This window comes from Henckelia pumila, chromosome 2 (assembly GCF_033568475.1).
Source record: "Henckelia pumila isolate YLH828 chromosome 2, ASM3356847v2, whole genome shotgun sequence".
Taxonomy (NCBI): Eukaryota; Viridiplantae; Streptophyta; class Magnoliopsida; order Lamiales; family Gesneriaceae; genus Henckelia; species Henckelia pumila.
This window is the reverse complement of record NC_133121.1, coordinates 123,101,459-123,124,023: the sequence shown is the minus strand read 5'-3', so window position 1 is coordinate 123,124,023 and position 22,565 is coordinate 123,101,459. Positions and strand designations below refer to the sequence as shown.

Genomic DNA, 22,565 nt, shown 5'->3' with positions numbered 1-22,565 from the left:
AAGGCGGAAGAAAGCCAGGGAGGAGGAAAAAAGCCGTGCTATCCTTTCCGGCCCTCCGCGCTTGCCTACCGCTGTATCCCTGCCCCCGATCCAGACTTCTCTCCCTCCTGCTTCTCTCTCACTCCTCCCTGATGGAGCTTTGGCGAATATGGTACCAGCCTCCTCCCATATCTCCTCTCAGCCCAACCCACCTCTATCGGTTGAGGATTTGGAGGATGAAGTTTCGCTTTCCCGGCGAAAGAGGAAGGCTCTCCGGGACCCTGACATGATCATTGTGAGCAACCCGGAGGACGTTACTGCCCCTGTCCCTTCTTCTCCAACTCTCCCGGCTAAGCCCGACAGGTCTCTAGCCTCGAACTGGGACATCCCCTCGGCCAGCATGGAGCACATGGGGTGTGCTTGGGGGAACCGAGTAGATTCCTCTACCTGGAACTCTCGATTTCCCTTATTCCTGTCAGGGACCACCTCTTCGAAGGCTGCAGTGGTCCAAAGTCTGCTTTCACCCGAGGAGAGAACATCTCTGTCTGTGCGGGGTGCTACCTCCAAGTTCTCCGAAGGCTTATCTCATGCCTATACGGTGAGTACGGGTCCAGTGTCCTATTTCTTTCCTTGCTTCCTTTGTCTTATCCCACTTTTGTCCTGTAGGGCCTATGCATGCTAGCCAGTGCTCTGGAGGAAACAAACTCCATCCTCCACCAAGATAGAGAAAAAAACTCATTCTTTCGAGGAGCGCATGGCCCAACTTCGCCTTAACGCCGCCCAGCTGCAGGGGATGCATGATGCCGAGGTTGGTGCTCTGCGCTCGGCACTGGAGAGTTCCCGGGCGGAAGCTTCCCAGGCCCAAGATGAATGGCAAAGAAAGCTGGCTGCCGCCCAAGAGATCCATCTAAAGGCGTCCCAGGCTCTTCGAAACCAACTGAGGGAAGCACGAGAGGAGACTAACAAGGCTTTGGCCTTATCGGATGCTGCCCGGCGAGAGACGGAGATGCATCAGGCTGTGATAGAGAAGATGCAGGCAGGGTTAGTTGCCGCCTGGACAGAGGCGGGCCTGTCTCGCCTACTAGCCGAGGATTCCGACTCCTCTTTGAAGAAGCAGCTGATGATCGAGTCTCAGTGGAAGCAAGCTTTTCTGGCCTCAAAAGATTTCAAGAAGATGGTGATAGACCAATCCTTTGACTTCTTTGCTCAGGGTTTCGACCTATGTTCCGTGCAATACGAAGAAGCCGGGTTAAGTCAAGAGGGGGGTCCCGGACATCCATCGAGCTATTGCATCTCTGCCCTCTTCTTCCATGACCGGGGAGGAGACATCTCCTGAAGAAAAGTAAAACTAGTGCCCGAGGCATGTCCTTATCTCTTGTTTCAATACATTTCTAGGGATTTTTTGTTTTCTTTGTAAAAAACATTGAGTAATGAATATGTTCATTTGATTTTCTTTGGCTTTTTGTCAACTTGCGTATTTGAATTCCCTGTTGAGTATCGGGACGTTGAATTACCCGGGTGTTTTGCATATCGGGTAGATCACCTAGATTCATATGGCTTGTGAATTACCACGGGCCTTTGCATACCTGGGCCCCTGAAATGACCCCGGGCTCACCGTCTGGGCCTACCAGGATTGCCTAATGATTTGATTTGCAGTAAGAGTCTGCCACACGTAAAGGAGGTATGGGCTTTCTTTTATATAAAATGACCCCGGGCCCACCGAGTATTACGGGCCCCTGGTTTCCGGGTATTTATCCTTGATACTTGGGCCCCTGAAGGAGCTCCTGGGTTCCCGGTTTATGAGATGACCCCGGGCCCATCACCCGGGACTTACCGGGATGATGTCGGGCTCCCGTCTTGCAAGCCGACCCCGGGCTCACCGTCTGTCCCGGGCCCATCACCCGGGACTTACCGAGATGATGCCGGGCTCCCGTCTTGCAAGCCATCCCCGGGCTCACCGTCTGGGCCTACCAGGATAACATGCACCTTTTCATTCATTGGTCTTATGCAATTTATGTGCAAAATGTATTGTTTTGATAGGCTGAAACATATGATGCTTGTAGGTGTCAGCAGCAATGCTGCTACTGCCTTGTGGGCAACAGATCAGTTTAGTGGTCTGGTTGCCACTGAAAATGAGCTCCAAGAGTGGTCTGGTGAGATTGGCTCAGATATCCCTTTCTATATTTAAGTAGGTTTATTCTGTTTTTATGTAGCTTGACGTTGATAAATGCATGTGACTTACTTCTGAACTTCATTGACGTTGATAAATGCATGTGACTTTAATTATCTAAAATCAAAGTGATTGCCTAGAGATCCAAGACATCAATGAAGTTCAGAAGTTTCATTTGCTTATGGTAATTTACAGCGAACACCTTTATGTTATATGCTAAGAAGTTTACCTGCTTTGGTTCAACTCTCACCTACGAATGTAACATCCCCATCCTCTCGTTCCATTTGAAGAGGTTTGAATTGTGAGAGGGAAAGGTTGGAGCTTACTTTGCTAAAAATCCTTAAAACAAAAGACACAACCTTTGACTGATTAAGTTCCCGAGCATTCATAATTTAAGTGTGTTTCCTTGTCATTAGTTATACAAAATTTTGCTAACTCAGTCATGCTTTTATTAAACTAGGTGGCCTTAAATACTTCCGTAATTTGCAAAGAAAATCAAGGGCATGCCTTTGCGATGCTTGTTGCAGTTTTATGGCTGGAAAACATATCATTTCTTGTGATTAGCAATGAAAACCATATATAGGTTATTTCTGATGAAGGTTATTTATAATTTATAAGTATCTATTCGCAAATAAACTTTGAGATCGCCCATGGTTTTTGAATTTTAATGTTACTCTCTTTTCAGGAAAATAGAAAATTATATCATGTAATTTAATATTCATGGTTATGTGTCTCTAATTTCAGCATTCGACTTTACTATGTCAATACTTTTCATTTGTATCTACAGTTATAACCTCTGCAGCTAGCTTGATGGGTTGCAGTACACGGAACCTATTGCAAGCTTTGTCAACTCGTAATATGCAAACTGGAAAGGATAAGGCCTCGAAAAGGCTGACATTGCAACAGGTTCATGAAAAATTCTAATTTGTGTTTTCAGACACTAATTAATCATGACCACAAACACATGCTAAACTTCTTGAATATTTCTTGCTAATCTTTCAGCATATGAATCAATAGTAGCTGAAAAAATAAATTTGTTGCATTATTTGCTTGGATGGATTCAAGCTACATGCACAGCTAAACTAACCTACAGTCTCTTCTCATTACTTAGGCAATTGATTCTAGAGATGCACTGGCAAATTCATCGTACTGTATCCTTGATATCTGATTTGAAATATGAGCTCAGTCAACCAAGGTATGAAGTTCTCACTCTCTAATTTTTTTGGAAAAAGTATGCTTTTATTTCTGACTTTTTCTTGTGATGCAGATTAGAACTTCTTTCCTTTTTATGAGGTGCTATTTAACTTCTTCCTTGATATTTGATGAATGGTGAAAATGTGGTCTTGTTTTGTTTTGTTTGGTTTCGTTTTTTTTTTTTTTTTGTAGTAAACAAAATCGCAAAGAAACAAAAATTAAAAGGGTTGTCTTCGATTTGTTTCTTGATTTTTATCATGATATTTATATAATCAAGTGCAACAGACTAGGGTTTTCATTAGTGTTAAAGGGGTTGAAGTGAAATGTTGAATGGGTATGACATTCATTGCTTGAGAAAGTATTGTACATTGTTAGGAACATGAGAAAATGCTAAAACGTCGGTACACCATGACTTGGGGGTTTCTTATGCTATAGCTTTAAGATTTCTATTTTTGAGAGGCTAAATTCAGCTAAAAAATTTAAGTTTATCAATATTTACAAGCTATTAAAGTTCCCAAAAAAAATCTACACAACATTTTTAAGTTCATAAATCATTTATTTAGCATATGCCTTTTTAATATGACGTCTTTAATCTTTGTATCTTTAGGATTGCTATATTTTGGCTACTGAAAAGAATAAGGTATTAAATGTGTTAGCTTGGATAGTAATGTTCTTGTGAGAGAGACTAAGAGATTATTTGAACTTTCCAAGAAGTGTTTGTGTCTATATTTATTTCATATAAAAGGAATTTAGGTGGTTTTTGTGTGTGATTTAGTTGGTTTTTGTGTGTGTGTGTGTGTGTCTACTAAGCATATTTTGTAACGAAACTATTCTTCACATGGTAATTAAGTGGTGTTTGTGGCTTGTCTAATGAGTGAATGATGTTAGAAAATTTAGATTTTGAACAGTATGACCATGATCAATTTGACTTGTCACTTTTAATGGTGATCTTTTCTAAACAACATTTTATGATGACTATATCAAACTTCTGCTTTATTTACGTTATTTATTTGAAACTTGCGGCTTGCTATATACTTCTCAAAAATTTGCATTTATTGTTGTAATCTTGTTCTGAATTGTTGCAGGAGATATAAGTGGATGTTAATCTATGCTGAAACGAGTGTTCCAAGTTAATTTATAGAGATTAGTTCATAGCTCTATTGAATAGTGTAGATTGAATTAGAATTAGAGTTTTGATTGATTTGTAATATTGAAAAATTATATATTAAATTTTATTTTAAAAATTTTAAGTTTTGATTTATTTATAATATTGAAAATTTGTATGTTAAAATTTATTTTTTTGTTTTTTATTTGAGAAACGACAACAGATTTTATCCATTGTCTTTGTCATTTTAAAACTGTTGTATTTTTTGGTATTGTTAAAAGTTCGCTAAAAGATTCGTTGATAGATATGACAACGGATAAAATCCGTTATTATTGAGAGAAAACATACGGATAAAATTCATTGTCATAAGGAGAAAAGACACGACAACGGATAAAACCGTTGAGCGCGCTTTCAATAACACAAAAAAGTACAATAGTTTTCTGCAGCTTATGACAACGGATGAAATCAGTTGTCTTTAGCCGTTTTTCTTGTAGTGAATGTTGAAAGTTATTTCTTTTTAAGATATATTTTAGCGGGAAACTACTATTTTTAACAAAGTTTTATAATTGATATTAGTAATATATCTATGCAAACTATACAATATTATAATGCAAGAGGATCAAATAGTAATTGTTTTGATAATTTTAATATTTATACAAAAATACCTCTATAGTTTCACTAAAATTAAAAATACACAAATGACAAAATTTAAAGATCATTACCCCACTTTTCCATCTATTTTACCATGTTCTTAATCTTAAAAATTCATGTTGCAATAATGAAAAACAAGTCATATCATATTAATAAAATGTATATAAACATGTATATATAATTTTTGTATTGTATAACACATGTAACGTGTATCACTGTGTATGCATTTCTACTAGTATACATAGATGAGTAAAGCTGATATGACATCATGTACATCCAAATATCTAATAACCAGTTCTAAATAGCGGCGCTTAGGACTGTCTAGGCGTTAGCCGGTTGACAATCGCCGCGATTTTTGAAAATTTGAAGCTTTTAAGAGTTATTACATTAATTGACCGTCTAAGCCGCATAAACGCTTCAAAATCCGCCTAGGGACCACCTAGATTAACATATAATAATTTTATTTAAATTTTTTTAAAAACATTATTTGACATATTTGTACATCAATTTATGTCGGATGAAAACAAGAAATATGTGATATAATTCGAGTTGAAATTTGATAAAGAGAAACTATTGAATAAATATTAAAATAAACAAGAATAATTAAATATTTAGACTAAAAAGAAACTCACTTAGACAAGTCAATTCAATTAAAAATAATTATTGGCGAAATAATAAGATAGGGTTACCGATATGCCTCTGCAAATCGTTCGTCCGCTGTTTTCCTCTTTTCCTATGTACAAGCAAAGATTAGGATTCCTTCTTCAAAGAAGAACCGGAAAAATGAGATATTAGCTGGTTTACCTCTTTTTTTTTTAGATTCTTCTTATTTTGAGGGGAAATTAAACTATAAAAAGTTCGATGTCCGTTTGCTACCCATTGTTTTGGATTTGATATTGTATTAATTGGCGTTGGAATTACCTTATACATATGCGTTTGGATGATTTGTCGAGTTTGTAAACGGAGTAGGATATTTTTTGATGTTGGGTTAGGATTTTTCTGTTGTATTGTATTTTTTGTTGTATTTTATTTTCTTCCGATCCGGTGTTAATAACGTGCAGCTATAGAAAGCGCAGCAATTGCTCAGAGTTTCCTGTATTTTCGGAATCTCATCTTGCGGATGTGAATGAGTTGTCATTATACCGTGATGTATGAAATCTGTTCTTTTCTAGTCCATCTTAATTTTGTGTCATAGCAAAAGAAGATTGGATCTGACATATGAACAACGTTATGAATGTTGAGAAACTAATCTTTGGTTGTTCGTGTTGACAGATGCGTGATTCATGTGTGTATCAACCGAAGCCTGCTCCTGGTGGATTTCTCACACAGAAGATTGTTGGAGTCTTCACATTTGTGAATGCGAACAAACTAGTTGATATGAGATATTTGCCGGAATTAGCTTTGAAATTGTACAATGACAACAAGGTGGGACAAGTTATTTAATGTATTAACAGCTCTGATTATCTTTTTTATATTTTGTTCTGTATCTTTTCCTATAGTAATCATATATCTACTGGTTACAGCTCAAGAGTTTCAAGCTTGTGAAAGTTTTGAAGATAAACCGTTTTGGGGCTGGATATTACGGGTTGACTTTCGAGGCTCAGGAAGCTGGAAGTGAGCCTCGTGTTTTTCGAGGTATTGTTCATGGGATTGGTCCGGAGGCATTGTTTTGTGAGGTCAAGGTACCATTTTCTTCACTATGTTTACCTCTTTATTATATCATCCCCTAGTCAAATGAAGTTGTGCATTTTAGAGTGGATTCTACATATGCAATTGTTGGATTTAGGGATGTCAATTTTAACCGGAAACCCGAAATGGGCCGGGTTCGGGGGAGAATTTTTGGGTATGGGTTCAGGTACAAATTCATGTCGGGTATGTGGATGCTATCATCATCCCCGAACCCGCCCCGATAATAATAATAATAATAATAATAATAGTGTAGTATATAAATATTTTAATTATCAACATTTATTAAATCTAAACTATTATAAAAATTAAAATTAAAATTAAAATTATTATTATTCTTTGTTTTATATATATTTTATATGCATTATATATAATATATCCGTTTATGAACGTACTTTTTTTATAACATAAAAATATTATCTTCTCTGTTCCGTCTCATTGTCACCCCTTGGATCATCAATCACCCAAAAAGGGGAAATGTATCACTTGAAGTTGTTTTTTTGTTATTTTCTTAGCATCATGATGATGGAATTACACTTCTGCCCCATGATGATGACTACCTCACTTCAGAGCGAATTTTTAAAAGTGAAGATCGCCCTCCTTGCAAAAGGTATAGCATCTCTAGAAAATATGTCCTACGGTTGCCCTTGTAAATTTTTTATAGTGTTTTTTTCATTGTTTTAGCTTTATGATAAGATTGTCTTAGGACCTGATACACCTTATGGTGCATCTTTCCAAATATAGTTTTGAGGAGAGTGCTTGTGGCCGCTAATGATGTTGATTTCTGCTTTTTTGTGATTCCTTGCCTAAATGTTACATGTTTCTCGAGCAATTATTTCTTCTATATGTTCTCTTTTTTCTTTTGTTTTTAGATCTGTGGTATGATTTTGTGACTTTCTTCATGCATAGAAAGTAATTTTACTTTGGATATTTATTTGTTTAATTAATGCTAATGCAGCAAAAATGATATTGGTGATGGCGCCACAGATTCTGGAGTGGATCAGTTGTTGATTGATGTTGCTTGGGGAAAATTTGAGACAAGGAACTGCCTGCAAAATACTCTCGAGTGTTTTGTGTTATAGTTTTTTTTTTACAGCAGTGTTTTGTGTTATAGTTAGTTAAACCTATGTTTGGTTTTTAGTTTTGAGAATATTCTTTTTTTTAAAAAAATCTGTTTTGAGGATACATGGAGCAAAAGGACTTAAATATTAATACTTTATACCTCATAACTAAGGATGACAATTTCCTAGATAATTGGATACTCAACCTGAATGAAAGAAGATATGGAGGTATTTTATACCCGATTAAGTAAATGGGTAAATGGATATGGGGATGGAGGCGGATGTAATACCATCTAACTCATACCCGACCCAATATCTGATTATGTATATATATATATATATATATATTTACATTTATATTAAAGAAATACTAATTTAATTTGTTTTTGTTGAAATATGATAGTTTGATGTTAGAATGAAAATTATGATTATATACCTAATGATATTTTGTAGGATATTTTGTAGGATAATGATGTTAAGATAAATTATTTACAATATTTTGTTATTTTTTATATAATTCTGAGGTTATTGATTTTATTTTATCGTTCAATTTTTTCTTATTGTTCTCTTAAAATTTTGATATAAAAATCTGATAAATAAGCATAATATTATCAAAATAATTGAAATTTGAAAAAAAAAAATGTATTTGTATTGGTAGATACGATAAATAAGGATGGGTAAGGTATGGATATCCGATTATTCGATGAGAATGAAGATGAAGATAAAATTGAATGGTCGATGAGTATGGGTATAGCTATGGGGATGAATTTAATAAATGGTATGGGGATTGAGACTTGATATTCTACTCATATCCGACTCATCGTCATTCCTACTCCTAACATTCTTTGGTACTAGCGACTTGTTGCACGCAATGCGTGCTAAATAATTTATTTTTATAATAAAATTATATTTTAATTAAAATGATTGTATTATATATTAAATAAAAAAAATTGAGATGAAAAGAAAAGAAATAGTTAAATTAAAAAAATTAAATCATAATGGTTGGAAAAAAATTGAAATAGTGGAGGGAACATTTTATTTTTTAATTTTTTATTTATTTGCATACCATACTAAGAGACCATAAGACCTTCTTACTTAATATATAGATATAGATATGTGAAACGAAATGAAACATGCATATGATTGAACTTGTTTCTTATATGCATACTTGCAGAAAATGATCGGGCTTTATTTGGATTTATATAGTGTTTTTATAAAAAAAAAAAATTTACAAAATTTTTATTTAAGCGTTTTTACAAAACTTTTATAAACATAATTTTTTTAATCAAAAATATTAGTTTTATGTCAAAAGTATTATTTTGTAATACATTTATTTGAAAAAATATTAGTTTTTTGGTTAATGTTATTAAATTATTATTTATTATTAATATGGGATCGGGTTAGGGGATGGTCTTCCTCAACTATTATTACTGTAGCAATTGACCACTTTCAAATATTTAGTATTATTTCAGTTGAGGTTAGTCAATTGAAACTTTTTTTTCTCGTGTGTCGATGTTAATTGACCAACTGATTTAATGCGAAAAGATATCAAAAGAACAAATTGAACTTAATATTAATGGACTGTGTGATTATGGTAAATTGGAATAAATGAACATTAGAATTTGTTTGTGGATGCTCGGATATTTCAAAAACTCCTACGCCACCCCTTCTATCTCTTCGCAAGGATTCATTCTAAAAGACTTTGACTGTTACAATCAACTTGTAACATCTCAATCCAAGACCAGAACTTACACACATTGTCTATCTCATAACTCCTAGAAACATTTCAAGGACACATTCACGAGGTTTGCAGCACCTCAACTGATCACACTGGTATGTACTGATTGCAACACAACAATTAGCACTTGATTGATATTTTATTCACTAAATTTTGCTTGTGTTCTTTGGCTTGCTTGAATATGATTTTCAGTAAACTTTTCTGTCCTCAGCCGATTGTGTATGGATAAACACTCTGATAGTAAGAGTACACTTGCGAGTGATTTTTCAAGATGCCGGATTGTATGGAGTGTTCCGAAGATGGGTATTTATATTCTGATAACGACTCTATTTTAATTCAAATCATTTTGTCGTTGGCTTGTCTTTTTCGTGACATTCTCTGACACCATCATACACTGATGTATTTATGCTTTCGGCACTTTTTTCCGGTACGGGAAACTCTATCCGAAAGATTTGCGTTCATTCAGTTTAGCTCGCTCAATCTCTGCGTCAGTTGAGTAAGACATTAGTTGAGCTTTAGCATAACACATTCGGTTTGGCGACTTCTTAAACGATCAGTTTCGTTGAGATCAAAACCTTGAAAGTTCCAACATAGTAATTCAAAAATTCAAAATTTTGATTTTAAATTTCGAATTTGATGACCATCTAAAAAATTATTTATGAGATAAATAATAACTGTTAAAAAAGTAAATTGATTAAATAAATTAGTTTAGGATCGGTTATATTTATAGAAATATTGGTTAACATAAAGAAACATATTTTGATTACAAATTGAATATTATATTTTGAATATAAATTATATTTTTAATTATAAATTTGGTTAGCGCAGATGTTGATTTATTTTAATTCGTTTGGATTTGTGGAGTCTCTAAGTTATATGAACAGACATGGGTAGTTAACTAAAATAGATTTGGGTTGGATTGACGCAAAATGCTATCAGAAATTCGTTAACCCGAACTCGAGCTGAAGCGAATCATCTCGAAAATGATGAACTCGAACCAGACTAGTCCGATCAATTCGATTTGATTTTTTTAACAAAATAATTAAAAAAAATCAAAACATATCATATTAATAGTAATATTTTAATTTAAATGCATAATAAAAATATCTTTTTTTATTTTTGTCTCCTTAATATTTTTTAAGTGGTCATCATATTCAAAAATAAAATTTTTAATTTTTGAGAAACAAAATTACTATATTAATAATAAATAAATAAATAAATAATGATTTAATTATTAACTATATAATTAATTAAACATAAAAAAAATTTGTACATGCAGATCTCGTGTATAAAGACCCCTTATACACGGTCAGAGACGGATGATTGCAGTATTTTTGGAATCTTCCATTATTTAAATTTGAAAAATTAATAATAAAAAATTCCCTTGTTCATGCGTGGATTTTATAATAGGGTTGCCCAATACTGGTCACTTGAGCATGTCGATTTTTCTCTCAACCCAATAAGAGAATAAAATGAAGGAATTTATTTAACTAAATAATCTTTATTTGACCATGATTTAAAAATACAACCTTCTCAATTTTTTTTTTGTTTTGTTTTTTACATTTTATTTGTATTTGAAGTTCATTTTGCAAATCTTTTTTTAAGGAAGGTTCAAATTTGAAACTTGTTGAATAGCGTACATAGTTCCAGATTGTATGACGAACATGGTTTATGGTTTGAATCGACTCCAAACACATTGAAATTCGTGGTGGGAATGGGTGTCAACATCAATATTTGTGCGTGATAAGGAAACAATCTTTTCTTTTGCTCACGCAAATTCACTATAAATTTGTTGTTCTAAAACATAATTTCATGCACCACGAGCCCTTTCTTGAGCTTCAAAAGAAACAAAAAATGGCTGCATCACATCTCCATCGTCATTCCACTGCTGCTGTCATCCTTTTTCTTCTCTTGGTCTTCATACTTCTTAAACGGTATGTTTCAGAACCATGGAGGAGAGACCTATACTTCCGAATTTCTGATTATAATTAATTTGCGCGTAAATCCAGCTATATGCAATTCTTACCTGCTCTCCTCTACCAGTTTACCTTGTTTCTCTTTTGATGCAGAATCGGCAGTGGTGGAATCAAGTATTTGCCAAAGGCGTAGCAGAACATGGTCGGGATTCTGTGGGAGCTCCAACAACTGTGATAGGCAGTGCAGGAATTCGGAGCGTGCTCTTCATGGAGCTTGTCATGCACAGTTCCCCGGATTTGCATGCTTTTGCTATTTCAACTGTTAAAATCATGCCAAAGGCCTAATAATGAGCGACATATATGCACTTGTATGATATGATGAAAATAAATGTCTGTAGACACCAAACAAAGGAGCGCTTCATCCTCTGGACACAAATATATAATAATAAAACGAGGCAAGCGCTTCTTAATCTTGGAGTTGGTTTATATTATAATGATACTATGCACAAGATTTCTAACCATGATTACCAGTTACCACTAGTGCTAACTGCTAACTGCTAACTGCTAACTGCTAAGACATGCCTATTTAAGGTTCCATTCGTTAAAATGGATTATCTCTTTCTGTCAGTAGCTTCATTTTGATATGAAACGGTAAAAGCCCGAAACAATAATTTGTGAGAAAACTCATGCGCCCTTTGAAGGGTGGGAGATTTGCACCCATCATACTAGTTTTCCTAAATGGTTCACGCAATAATTTCAGAAAGAGTAGCAGAACAACACAATTCTTCATGAGAAGTGTCGATGGCGATCTTCAAGATTGAGAGTGGTCCCCCAAAGGTAAAATTTAATTGCAGAAAAACTTACCTCGATTGCCAGAAAGAGTTTCAAGATAAGCCGGTTGGTCGTGCAACGGCAAGTCCATCTTCTGGAAGCCTTGTCACAAGTAATGGTTCCACCGTCTCCATGTTGCCAAGATTTACAAATAGCATCTTGTATTTATCAAGGATTTTAGGGTAAATCTCACACTAACCAACAAAAGAACGACATCAGTTTGTTCATTAAAATATAACTTAGTACAATGGAAACATGATTTGAAATTTGTCGCATAAACTTAATGCATCATAAAGAAGTGACAATATAAAAATTTCCAAAAGTTAGAGCAGTATGTTAAAGCTCAACTTGATAAACTTGATTATCATCTTACTTGAAACATAATTCGGGAATTATGAACATACACGTCAAAGAAGTAGATACAGACAAGATAAAAGTTCTCCACTTTCACGAATGAGTAGATCACAGCATCCAAATCCTGCACATTTCAACTTCTTCAAAATATCACAGCACAACAAATACTCAAAGAAACTTATTAGATTAAATAATACAGCAGATTAACTCCAATGGGCACAAATCAGCTTAAAACAAACCAGAAGGAAACTCCACATCCATTTGCTCACTCCAAGAAGCAAATTTGAAATTTTAGACTCAATCCATCGAATCAAGAATCAAGCAAAAATCAATGACATTCAAAAAGCCCAAACCCTTCACATTTCATTACAATCAAACAATTCATTGTAACAATTCACCGAACCATCACAGTTCATAACCAAAACAAAAACTCAATAAATTCAACCGAAAAAGTAAACTAAACTATGGGGGGCTACTTCTTTTTGCCTTTTCCAGACTTCTTCTTAGGAGGAAGGATAATCTCTCCCTTGAGCACAGGAATCTCCATAATCTGCGACAGCCCACTAAATTTCTTGCGGAATTTTGCAACCTGATCAGCATCAATAAGAAGCTGCGCTCGGCTTCCCAGATAAAAGGGGTGGTTCCCAGACCACACATCAACCACGTATTCTTTCTTGGTTCCACCGGTAGTCATCACCAGTTCACCATTACAGTACACCTTCGAATCTTCATGGAATTGCGGGTGTATATCCTTTTTCCTGCAGCTACACCGCATGTCATTGCTGCCCACAACTCGTTTCACCTGCACAATTCAGCCGAAAAATTTAAAACTTCCAAAAATACAGAAAATCTCCTCAAGGAAGATTATTTAAAAGATGGGTGTTTCGGGTTCCACCTTTTCGTTGAGGGAGAGTGGAGAAGGGGAGAGATTTTTGCTGAGGAAAGTGTTGGATAGGGAAAGAGCCATTTTCTTGTCTCTTCAATGGCTACAGAGATGGTGAACAAAGAGGAGATTTATCTATGGCAATTATATTATATTCTAGTGGTCTCAAAATTTCCAGGCCGAATGGGGTTTCAAATGGATCAGTTTATATGGGCTCGAGTAACCACGAGCCCATTATAAACCCAACAACTAAGCAAGCGTATATGTTACAGTATATCTATAAAAAAAAAAATGGTTGATCCGAAGGGGACCCCATCTCACATGAGTCAGAGGCCCATTGGCTCATGCGAGGGTTAAATCGAGGGATGTGCACGAGTAGGCAGGGACCTAAGGAAGGGAGCAACATGGTCCAACCCCCAGAGCATACCCCAAATATTTCAATGAGGAATATGCTCCACACGAGTATATCTATGCTATCTAAACTGGTGACTTTAATAGGTGGATAAAAGGGTCTTTTATTTTATATTTTAGTAAAATTATTATTTACTGATTATATTTTTCATCTTTCAATTTTATTTTTTGATTTAAAAATATAAAAAAATATTTGTTAATTTATGTTTAGATGTACTACTAGTAATAATAATCATTAATGCCAATATAATTCCTTGTTTCTCTGATCCTTTGCACTTGAGTTATGCATGCATAGAATCGATATTTAACGAACTTAGGAGTTTATAACCTTTTGATAGGTAATATTTGACAATGTTAATTCGACCCTGCGCTTCAAGTTTGACCCCCAAATGTATAAATCTGTTCCTCGAGTTAGTTATTTTAAATCCATAAATTTCAAATATATTTTTCTCGAACTCAAATTTATCGATCCAAGCACAGCCCCGGATCAAATTTTCTCATTTGACACATTATCGCTTTTCAATTTATCTCATGTGTAAATGCTTTCGATAGCCAACCAACTCATTTACCAACACTTCATCTTATTCTCTTATTGGGTTGTGAAAAATTAACATGCTCAAGTGACGAAGTATGGGCATCTTATTCTCTTATTGGGTTGTGAAAAATTAACATGGTCAAGTGACCAAGTATGGGCAACCCTATTATAAAATCCAACGCATGAATAAGTAATAACAACACTAGGCTATTCACCAAATGAACTAACCATCAGGCTCTTTTCTTCTGTTTTGTACCACAGAGAATAATCAAATCAAATCAAATGAATAAATGAAAATTTAATACAGGGTTACACATGTTCCGAGGATTGCTACTGCATCTTCATTCACCTCTCCTCTGAGTTAAACCTGTTCCACGCAGCCTGAGTTGATCCACAATAAACAATGGCATATATGTGAGTTATGTGTCGCGAAACAAGAAACATGAAATGCAACAATGACAGATACGCAAGAAGAGACTGATAACTTCAAGCCATTAATGACCAATCAAGCATTGCTGACGGATGTTTTTTTTTTTTTCCATTTCGGAAATTTTTACTACTAACGAAAGAAAGCCTCTACAGTAACATGATACCAAATTGTACATATGACAAAGCTCAATCACTGAACCATACCAACTCTTTTCAATTAAAAAAGAATTGTTCCTTGATCAAATCATATATATACTTCGTGCCAACAGCCAAGAGCAGCTGTCTGCTAACTCTTATTTACTTCGTACTCCACAACCTAGCACCATGCCAGTAAGTTATGAATATCTACACGATGTTCTTGTCACTATCATGCCAATAAAACCCCAGTAATGCTAGCAAGAATTGATGATGGCAGAAGCCTGAAACAGTTGCCAGACAGTTGCCAGCCTTATAATTTCGAGGGTAACTATCAAGTACCTTGAGAAGATCAAAAACCTTTTCACATATGTACTTTTGCTGAATGCTAGCTCCTCGTTGCTGTAGTTTGTCAGGATGTACATACAGGGTTGCCTTCCTGTAAGCTTTCTTTACAGCAGGGGTTGTTATGATCTCCGTCAGGGAGATAGGTTGCCAACCACTGCTTGGCCCAAGGATCTGCAGATGAATACATAATTAGCTAATCAGGTTGGAAACAAAGATTTGTGTTCTGTTAAGAGCAATGATAAATCACAAGAATAACGGGGCGCGGGCATCATCCTTCTCAAGATGTTTCCATGCCATATAACTGTCATCTTCAGTTCTTTTAATAGAGAACAAATTAGAATAGTAGCAAATGAATGAAAACGACCACCCAGACACTATGGCAGTGCATTTGAGCGCGTTACATACTTGAAGTTCAACATTCAACTATTATCACCTAAGAATAATTTGGGATAAAAAAGGGAAGGGTGCACAGGTGGTTTGCACATACATATTGCAGAGTGGAAAGCAGTGCACGCAGGTTTCCCTCCTTTCCTGTGACCCATCTCTTAATATCCGCATCAAGAGATTCTGCTAACCTCTGGAATAAAAAATATATATTTCATTAACAGGACAACTAAAAATCTATTCCACATCATCACAACAAATATATAAGCAGATATGTTACATTTCTCTCTGCCTGTTCCTTCTGGGCAAGAAGATCGCGCATGTTTTTCTCGGCAAGGGCTTTGGCCTGGAAAAATTTTCGGCATAAAACATCATATAACATGTTTAGATTATTGTGACAATATTGCCAAATCCCAACATAACTAGTAAGATTCATACCGCTCTCTCCATTATCCTCTGATGCCTCTCTAATCTTGCTTTGCTTCTTTTTGCTGATTCATTACTAGTTCCATCAAATTTCTCCAGGTCCTGTAGAAAAATAGGAACCATCATTCTTCTTGTACACTAAAGGTTTTATGCGGCAACCAATACAAATATAAACGATACTCACTGAGGATGAAAAGCTATGCTTTAGTCCATTATTTATTGACTTCTCGGTACATTTGTCAGTATGTGTTCTTCCTTCTGTGGAAGTTTTCAAGGACATTGCTTTCTCTAGAGCACGTTCACGGGCCTCTGCAGTGGCTCTTTCTACTGCAGCACGTTCTGACCGAAGTTTGGCTTCTGTGGAGGCTTTATCAGATGGTGGTTTTGCCGCTGTGGATGCCTTCTCCAGCTTCTCCTGCGCCTCTGCCATGAACCTTTGTCGAGCTTCAGCTGCTGCTCTCTCCACAGCAGCCCTTTCTGCCCTTACTTGTGCTTCAGCAAATGCCCTCTCGCGAGCTTCACGCATGGCTCTTTCTGCAGCTATTCTATCTTTTTCCCGAGCTCTTCCCTTCTTGATGGCTTCAATTCTTTGTCGCTGATCTTCTTTATCAAAATTCGTCACATTTTCTTTGGCACAATTCTGCTCCATGGTAGAGGTTTCACTGTTCTCATTAATCTTCTCCAAACTTTCACCTGTTTCTATTGTTCTTTCGTCTTCCGTAGATTTCTCTGTATCTTCAGGTTCAACATATAAATGAAAGTGTTCCCCTTCACGTTGTTCCTCCGAGTATTCCTCTTCACTTCGACCATGAGTTATTTTCTCAGAAGCGATCTTAAGATCATCTTTAACTTCTTCCTCATCTGAGGTCTCATTCTTAGTGTTTTCTGCACATATTTCAGATTCGTTAATGGAAAGGTCATCCATATTTTCGAGACTGGATGTTGATTCAGATCTTCCAACACTCTCTGAAGTTTGTTCCGAAACCACTCTCACATCAGTGAGGTCACATTCTGCTGTTCTATAATCAGAATGATTGACCTCAGGTGAATTTTGCAAGTTGAATTTATCAACAGCTTCTTGAGCAGTATTGTGAATTTCATCAGTAGTTTCAGAGGTATCCTTGTCCACTGGCAATTTTTCTTCATTATTGGTGTTCGTTGTACCAAAATTTTCAGTTTGGCAATCAAAAGAAAGACCTTCAAAGGCATAGTGCAGATTGCTACTGGTAAAATTGTCTTCAGAGGCACTTCGATGTAAGCTATCCGTCCTGAGAATATCATCGTCCTCCAGGTGGAATGGTTGTTTCGCCTTCTTTCCTGTTTCAGCAACTCCAGCTACACTGCCGTTCTCTTCAACTACATTATCGAGGTTGATTTCACATGGTTCCTGAGTTTCACTGAAGAGGGTGCAAGGATTATTATTGTGAATCTGACTAAAGCTGGTGCTAGTTTCATTACTTTTCGCATCAACTGCTTCAATTTCAATTTCACAAGCAGCCTCCGGAAACACAGGTTTATCCTGATTTTCTGCACTTGTCTGTGTTCCTCGAAGAATATTTGTTTCGTTGGTGCCCCAAGAAGAATCAATCTTCTGAAATTCAGCATAATTAATTCCCTCCAATTGCTTGGCCACAGCCACTTCATCTTCAAAAGTCTGCATCTCGGTTTCATCAATTTTATTTTGTTCAAGTGCACCTCGTAACCTTTTCCCCCCTTCACCATGTAAATTGTTTGGTGTCTCTTCAATTATTTCTGGCTCATGAACTGTATTTAGTTTCTCCACAACCTCTTCTGTTTCAGGGAAGGCCTCAGGATCCCTCTTATTGATTGGTTCCGCCAAGGCTTCATCATTCAGATGTTCTTTACTTTCAAAAGATTTCCGAGCCTCCCCCAACCTCATTCCATTTTTCTCTTCATCCCAACTTTTCCCATGTCTCTGACCACTTCCTCTACAATTGAGAACATCAATAAATTTCTTTGCTATTTCTTCTTGTTCCATTGCATCTTGCTCATCCATATTTGGCGGGTCATTCATTAAATTATCAAACTTCAAATCAGGCAACTTCAAGTGCGCTGCATTAACCACTTCCTCGTGTTCTTCAATTATCTTCTCGTGTTTTCCCAGATCATCAGTTTCAGTTTGGCCTTCATCAATCACTTCATCCTCCTGACTGACCCTCGAATCTGCACCAACATCATCCACATTCTCTTGCACCACTTGCACCAACGTACTTGGAGATATATTTGGAGACCTTTCCACCATTTCAGAAATAATTTCAGATTCTTTTGTCAGATCTACAGCTAACTCTACCTGTTCTGAAGCCTCATCAATATTATCCAGCTTCCGTGTCCTTTGGGAAGTACTAATGACACTTTTTGCTAGTTCAGTAGCCTTTTCAGGTCCCTCAGTGTAATGAACAGACACTTCTTTTTGTTTCAATGTTTCCTTGCCAGTTCCCATCTCCTCAAGATAAGATGTAAGGCCATGCCTAGACATAACCACATCATTATGGTCTACCACCTGACCATATTCCGTGTTTGTGGTCCTACACTCAGCTTTAGCCTCTAATCCAGAAGTATTTCTCGCCCTTTCATGTGCTTCAACTGCTTTAACATTGTTCCCAAGCTCTTCCATTACAACCTTTTCCACATCACAAAGTGCCTCATTTTGACTGCTGAACGTAGCAAATTTATTACTCGCCCCATTGAATGCTCCACCGTGCTCTTTAGCTGCTTCGATATTAACTCTAATCTTTTCCATCTCGGCCTCTCCAGGATCATTCATTTTTTCACTTTGGCCAAGGAATGCATCAATTTTCCCATTTAGCTCCTTGAATGCATGGAATATGGGATCTAATCTTTCATGAGTTTTTGCAACATTCATCTTCTCTTTAAAATTCTTCGTCCCGATGTCCTTATTTTGTTTGTTATCCTTAACTTTCAAGCGACCCTTAGGACCTGGCTTAGAACCATCTGGAATATCCTTTTTCCTTTCCATTATCATTTTGGCAATTCTAATACTTTCTTGAGCCTGCTCAATGGCTTTCTTCAAGGCAGCTGCAGATACACCAGCAACTGAACTCTCATCTATTTCCTCCTCAAACAAAGGTGGTAAAGAGTCACTCCCTATCTTTCCAGAAGCATTTTTGGTTCGAAAACTAGATGTCCTTGATCCCTCTGAATCATTGTGTTCTCTCAGATTACACGGCTGGCTTGAAGGTGGAGGAACAATGTGTGACTTATCCAGTGTGTGGGAGTTATCTGAACTCGATCCACCTCTAGCTTTAATTGCTTCAACATCAGAACTGAAACTCCAGGTGCGACTAACTTCACGTTTCAGTAAAGGGGCACGCCTATCATCTTCCTTCCTCTGCATCTGTTGGATTCCATCAATAAAATATGTAAATCCAGGAACAGCGTGGAGTTGGGCTATGTGAGTTTTTCCCTTTGATACGTCGTTATTTTTTTGATTTGTCTTGTTGAATGACAAGTTAAACTGCTGCTTAACTCCATCAACAGATTGATCAGCTGACTCCCCGGAGGACCTTTTGGCCTTTTCGGAAGAATGTAGAGAGACTGGTTCTTGCACAGGCAACCTTGCATTTGCTAGAATCCTGTAGCGAATACAGTAAAGGACTTAGGAATGGCAACCCATACACCAATGATTAGGTCAATAGCATGGATATGTAATAGAAGCAAAAAAATTAATAAAACACAAACGTAAGCAGTAACAAAATGCGCACATATTTTGTGTATGAAAGGTACGACATGAGCATGCTTTAGATTTATTTAAAAGAAGACCAAAACTGATTCCTTTCCTGATCCAAACTCTTGCTTCTCATCCTAGAGAATTTTCCAAGCACTATGGTTAGCAAAAATACAAATGAGCACCAACAATAGAGACTAATAATGACTGAAATAAAGCCAAATTGAAAGAGATCCTTGAGAAACCGGAAATTTCGTTCATATTTATTAATCTTAAAATCAATTAAGGCGAAGTTTGCAAGCATTCTAGTAACTTCGACAAGCACAAAGGATAAGATTAGTGCTAAATGAAGCGGATTTTTATATGACACAACTCCGAGAACTTAATCCACTTTATACACAAATAGTTGGGAATGCAAAGCAATAACTATCAACATGTAACTTTCAGGACACAAGCCACTTGTAGGACTCAAGTAATAGGTATCATCTTTTTCATTATTACGAGTTTTCCATTACGAGAACTGACAAAAGTGATTATCACGTCAAAATCAAGACTAGCCTGAAAGACCTACAAAAGTTGAGAATAAACTGCATTGAATAATCATTTAACAAGGCTATTCTGTGGCAGTTCATGTAAAAGAAAACTCCAAATGTAATGAACATACATGATCTAAGCTATAAATAGTTCTTTTGTCTACCTTCAATCCTTACCACAGCAAACGGTTAAATGACGGCATCAATATAACTACGAGCATTATCGAGTCAATACTTTTTTTAACTAAATTTGGAATCTAGCAACTAAAAACTTCAGTTCATGCAACACAACAACTTTTTGCGATATTTGATCTAACTTTTTGCCACCAATAGGACTTAAAGTGCCCCGTTCAACATAACTCACATACAACAAATAACCACAGCCACGTACAAACTTCCAATTGTGATTCCTTCAGAATAACCCTGCTTAGAAAAAGACAAAAAAAGAACAATACTTCGAAAAAGATTTAAAAAAAGAAGCCAACATCAAGAAGCCAGAAAATACTAGTAAAAAATCAAGCACAAAGAAATTTCCTCAAATAACATTAGTGTTAACAGACTAATAATTTATAGTCAAACAGGGAATAAGCTTGAGAGAGATTCTCTAAGTATATTACAGTTCCTAAACCAAATAAAACCATGGAAAGTAGAACCTTAACACGGATAAAATAAAAAACATTTATCAGCTTTCGTTTCCTTCTAACAAAACAATCAAAATATATATTAAAATAACAAAAGTGCAATGTTAACCTCATTTCAAACAACACTTCACTTCAAAAACTTCGTACAAAATCCAACAAATAGAAAAATGGAAAATTTACCCTGGTTCGTCATCAGAGCGCTTGGGCTTCTTCACGCCATTAAACAACTCCTCATAGGGAAGAGCCACGTCATCGTCCCTCAAACCTCCAAAAATGTTGGAGTAATCCAGCTTCGAGCTGCGACATTCGCCCGACACGACCCTTTCATCCAGACCCGGAAGATCAAGCACTGGAATCGAAGAAGACGAGCCGGCGAAAATCTCAGAGTACTCGTGAACTCCAAAAGGCCTCGCCTTCGTACCACCCCCGGAGAACAGCACGTCTTCGTATGGGTTTTTCATGGAGAAAGACGCAAAGGGTCCCGTGTTGGAGGAGCTCTGCTTTCTTCTGTGCGGCGGCCTGGAAAGGGACTCCATTGGAACGAAGAGGTGTAGAAAAAGCTCCGATTTCCCGTTGGTAAGGCTAGGGTTTCTCGTTGATTCTTCGGAAGTCTACTATTTCTCACTTTCTTCTTCGTTCTCGCTTCTGCGAGGTTTTTGTTTGTTGCAAAGGAAAAGGTAAATATACTGCTCTTCAATTTAATATTAGGAGAGAGAGAAGAAGTGTGGGTCCAGCTGAGATATAATTCAGTGTACCAAAGGGTAGATGTCTGTACCCAACCATAGAATGCCACGTGAACATCATATGTTAGAATATATAATTATTATTAGATTAATTAATTTACTTATGATTCAAAATAGCTAGGTCCATCGGATGATCCACACATCAAATGGTGAGATGTGAATTGACGGGTTACACTTCGATGTGTCTCGCTTACACTGAGGAGTTCAATTGTTAAAAGATCAGCAGTAAGTTGACATGTAATATTCACTTTCTGTTTTTGTGTAGATACCATCATACCAACAATCACTTTGTTAGATTGTGGGTACATTGCCTTGGTTTTTATTCCGCTTTTATCAATGAAAGCATTTACTACTTATCGGATAAATGAAACGCATTAATCACGCACACTTTTCTTAATTTGTGATGTGACTGGTCATATCAAATATAATTGCATTTCATAATGTCCTTTAATTAAGGGGAGAGTCCTTGCAAAATGCAAATATAACCTACGGATGATAAAGCTAAAATCATTCCAATTTTTACCCGTGAGTGAGATCCAGACACTGTCAGTGCAGATTTAAGGAATGCAGGTTTATCAATACACGTGAGTTTATTATTTTTTCAGTAAATTAAATATGTATTGATAAATCTTTTATACCTTTAAATACATTATCGAGGTACGTAAAGATGGAAAAAAATTATCCAACTTTACCATGGTTAATCAAA

At 36.3% G+C, this 22,565-nt stretch overlaps 4 protein-coding genes across 4 annotated transcripts; 2 read left to right on the top strand and 2 right to left on the bottom strand.

The window, feature by feature from the left end:
- Nucleotides 1-5,759: 5,759 nt before the first annotated feature.
- On the top strand, nt 5,760-8,042 carry LOC140880919 (uncharacterized). Its single transcript, XM_073285795.1, has 6 exons — nt 5,760-5,887; nt 6,161-6,248; nt 6,372-6,524; nt 6,623-6,781; nt 7,301-7,395; nt 7,744-8,042. Exons 1-6 carry the CDS (start codon nt 5,793-5,795, stop codon nt 7,865-7,867), a joined length of 714 nt encoding a protein of 237 aa, XP_073141896.1. The 5' UTR covers nt 5,760-5,792; the 3' UTR covers nt 7,868-8,042.
- Nucleotides 8,043-11,304: 3,262 nt separating this feature from the next.
- LOC140880921 (defensin-like protein 19) lies at nt 11,305-12,857 on the top strand. The gene has a single exon (XM_073285797.1). It carries the CDS (start codon nt 11,521-11,523, stop codon nt 11,824-11,826), a length of 306 nt encoding a protein of 101 aa, XP_073141898.1. The 5' UTR covers nt 11,305-11,520; the 3' UTR covers nt 11,827-12,857.
- A 147-nt stretch (nt 12,858-13,004) lies between these two features.
- Nucleotides 13,005-13,693, bottom strand: LOC140880920 (large ribosomal subunit protein bL31c-like). The gene is made up of 2 exons (XM_073285796.1): nt 13,581-13,693; nt 13,005-13,487 (listed from the first exon to the last, which is right to left on the bottom strand). Exons 1-2 carry the CDS (start codon nt 13,650-13,652, stop codon nt 13,158-13,160), a joined length of 402 nt encoding a protein of 133 aa, XP_073141897.1. The 5' UTR covers nt 13,653-13,693; the 3' UTR covers nt 13,005-13,157.
- A 965-nt stretch (nt 13,694-14,658) lies between these two features.
- On the bottom strand, nt 14,659-21,769 carry LOC140880666 (uncharacterized). Its single transcript, XM_073285296.1, has 7 exons — nt 21,297-21,769; nt 16,421-19,850; nt 16,249-16,338; nt 16,091-16,156; nt 15,914-16,003; nt 15,421-15,597; nt 14,659-14,895 (listed from the first exon to the last, which is right to left on the bottom strand). Exons 1-7 carry the CDS (start codon nt 21,650-21,652, stop codon nt 14,860-14,862), a joined length of 4,245 nt encoding a protein of 1,414 aa, XP_073141397.1. The 5' UTR covers nt 21,653-21,769; the 3' UTR covers nt 14,659-14,859.
- Between the last annotated feature and the right edge of the window lie 796 nt (nt 21,770-22,565).

What these genes read in the sequence shown, in the direction of transcription:
- LOC140880919 (XM_073285795.1), top strand. Translation starts at nt 5,793, where the DNA reads ATGCCTCTGCAAATCGTTCGTCCGCTGTTTTCCTCTTTTCCTATGTAC. An exon ending in AGAAGAACCGGAAAAATGAG is followed by an intron (nt 5,888 to 6,160) that starts ATATTAGCTGGT and finishes AATAACGTGCAG; the next exon opens with CTATAGAAAGCGCAGCAATT. An exon ending in AATTGTACAATGACAACAAG is followed by an intron (nt 6,525 to 6,622) that starts GTGGGACAAGTT and finishes TACTGGTTACAG; the next exon opens with CTCAAGAGTTTCAAGCTTGT.
- LOC140880921 (XM_073285797.1), top strand. Translation starts at nt 11,521, where the DNA reads ATGTTTCAGAACCATGGAGGAGAGACCTATACTTCCGAATTTCTGATT.
- LOC140880920 (XM_073285796.1), bottom strand. Translation starts at nt 13,652, where the DNA reads ATGGCTCTTTCCCTATCCAACACTTTCCTCAGCAAAAATCTCTCCCCT. An exon ending in CACTCTCCCTCAACGAAAAG is followed by an intron (nt 13,488 to 13,580) that starts GTGGAACCCGAA and finishes TGAATTGTGCAG; the next exon opens with GTGAAACGAGTTGTGGGCAG.
- LOC140880666 (XM_073285296.1), bottom strand. Translation starts at nt 21,652, where the DNA reads ATGGAGTCCCTTTCCAGGCCGCCGCACAGAAGAAAGCAGAGCTCCTCC. An exon ending in AGGAACAGGCAGAGAGAAAT is followed by an intron (nt 16,004 to 16,090) that starts GTAACATATCTG and finishes TTTTTATTCCAG; the next exon opens with AGGTTAGCAGAATCTCTTGA. An exon ending in TGCTTTCCACTCTGCAATAT is followed by an intron (nt 15,598 to 15,913) that starts GTATGTGCAAAC and finishes ATTCATCTGCAG; the next exon opens with ATCCTTGGGCCAAGCAGTGG.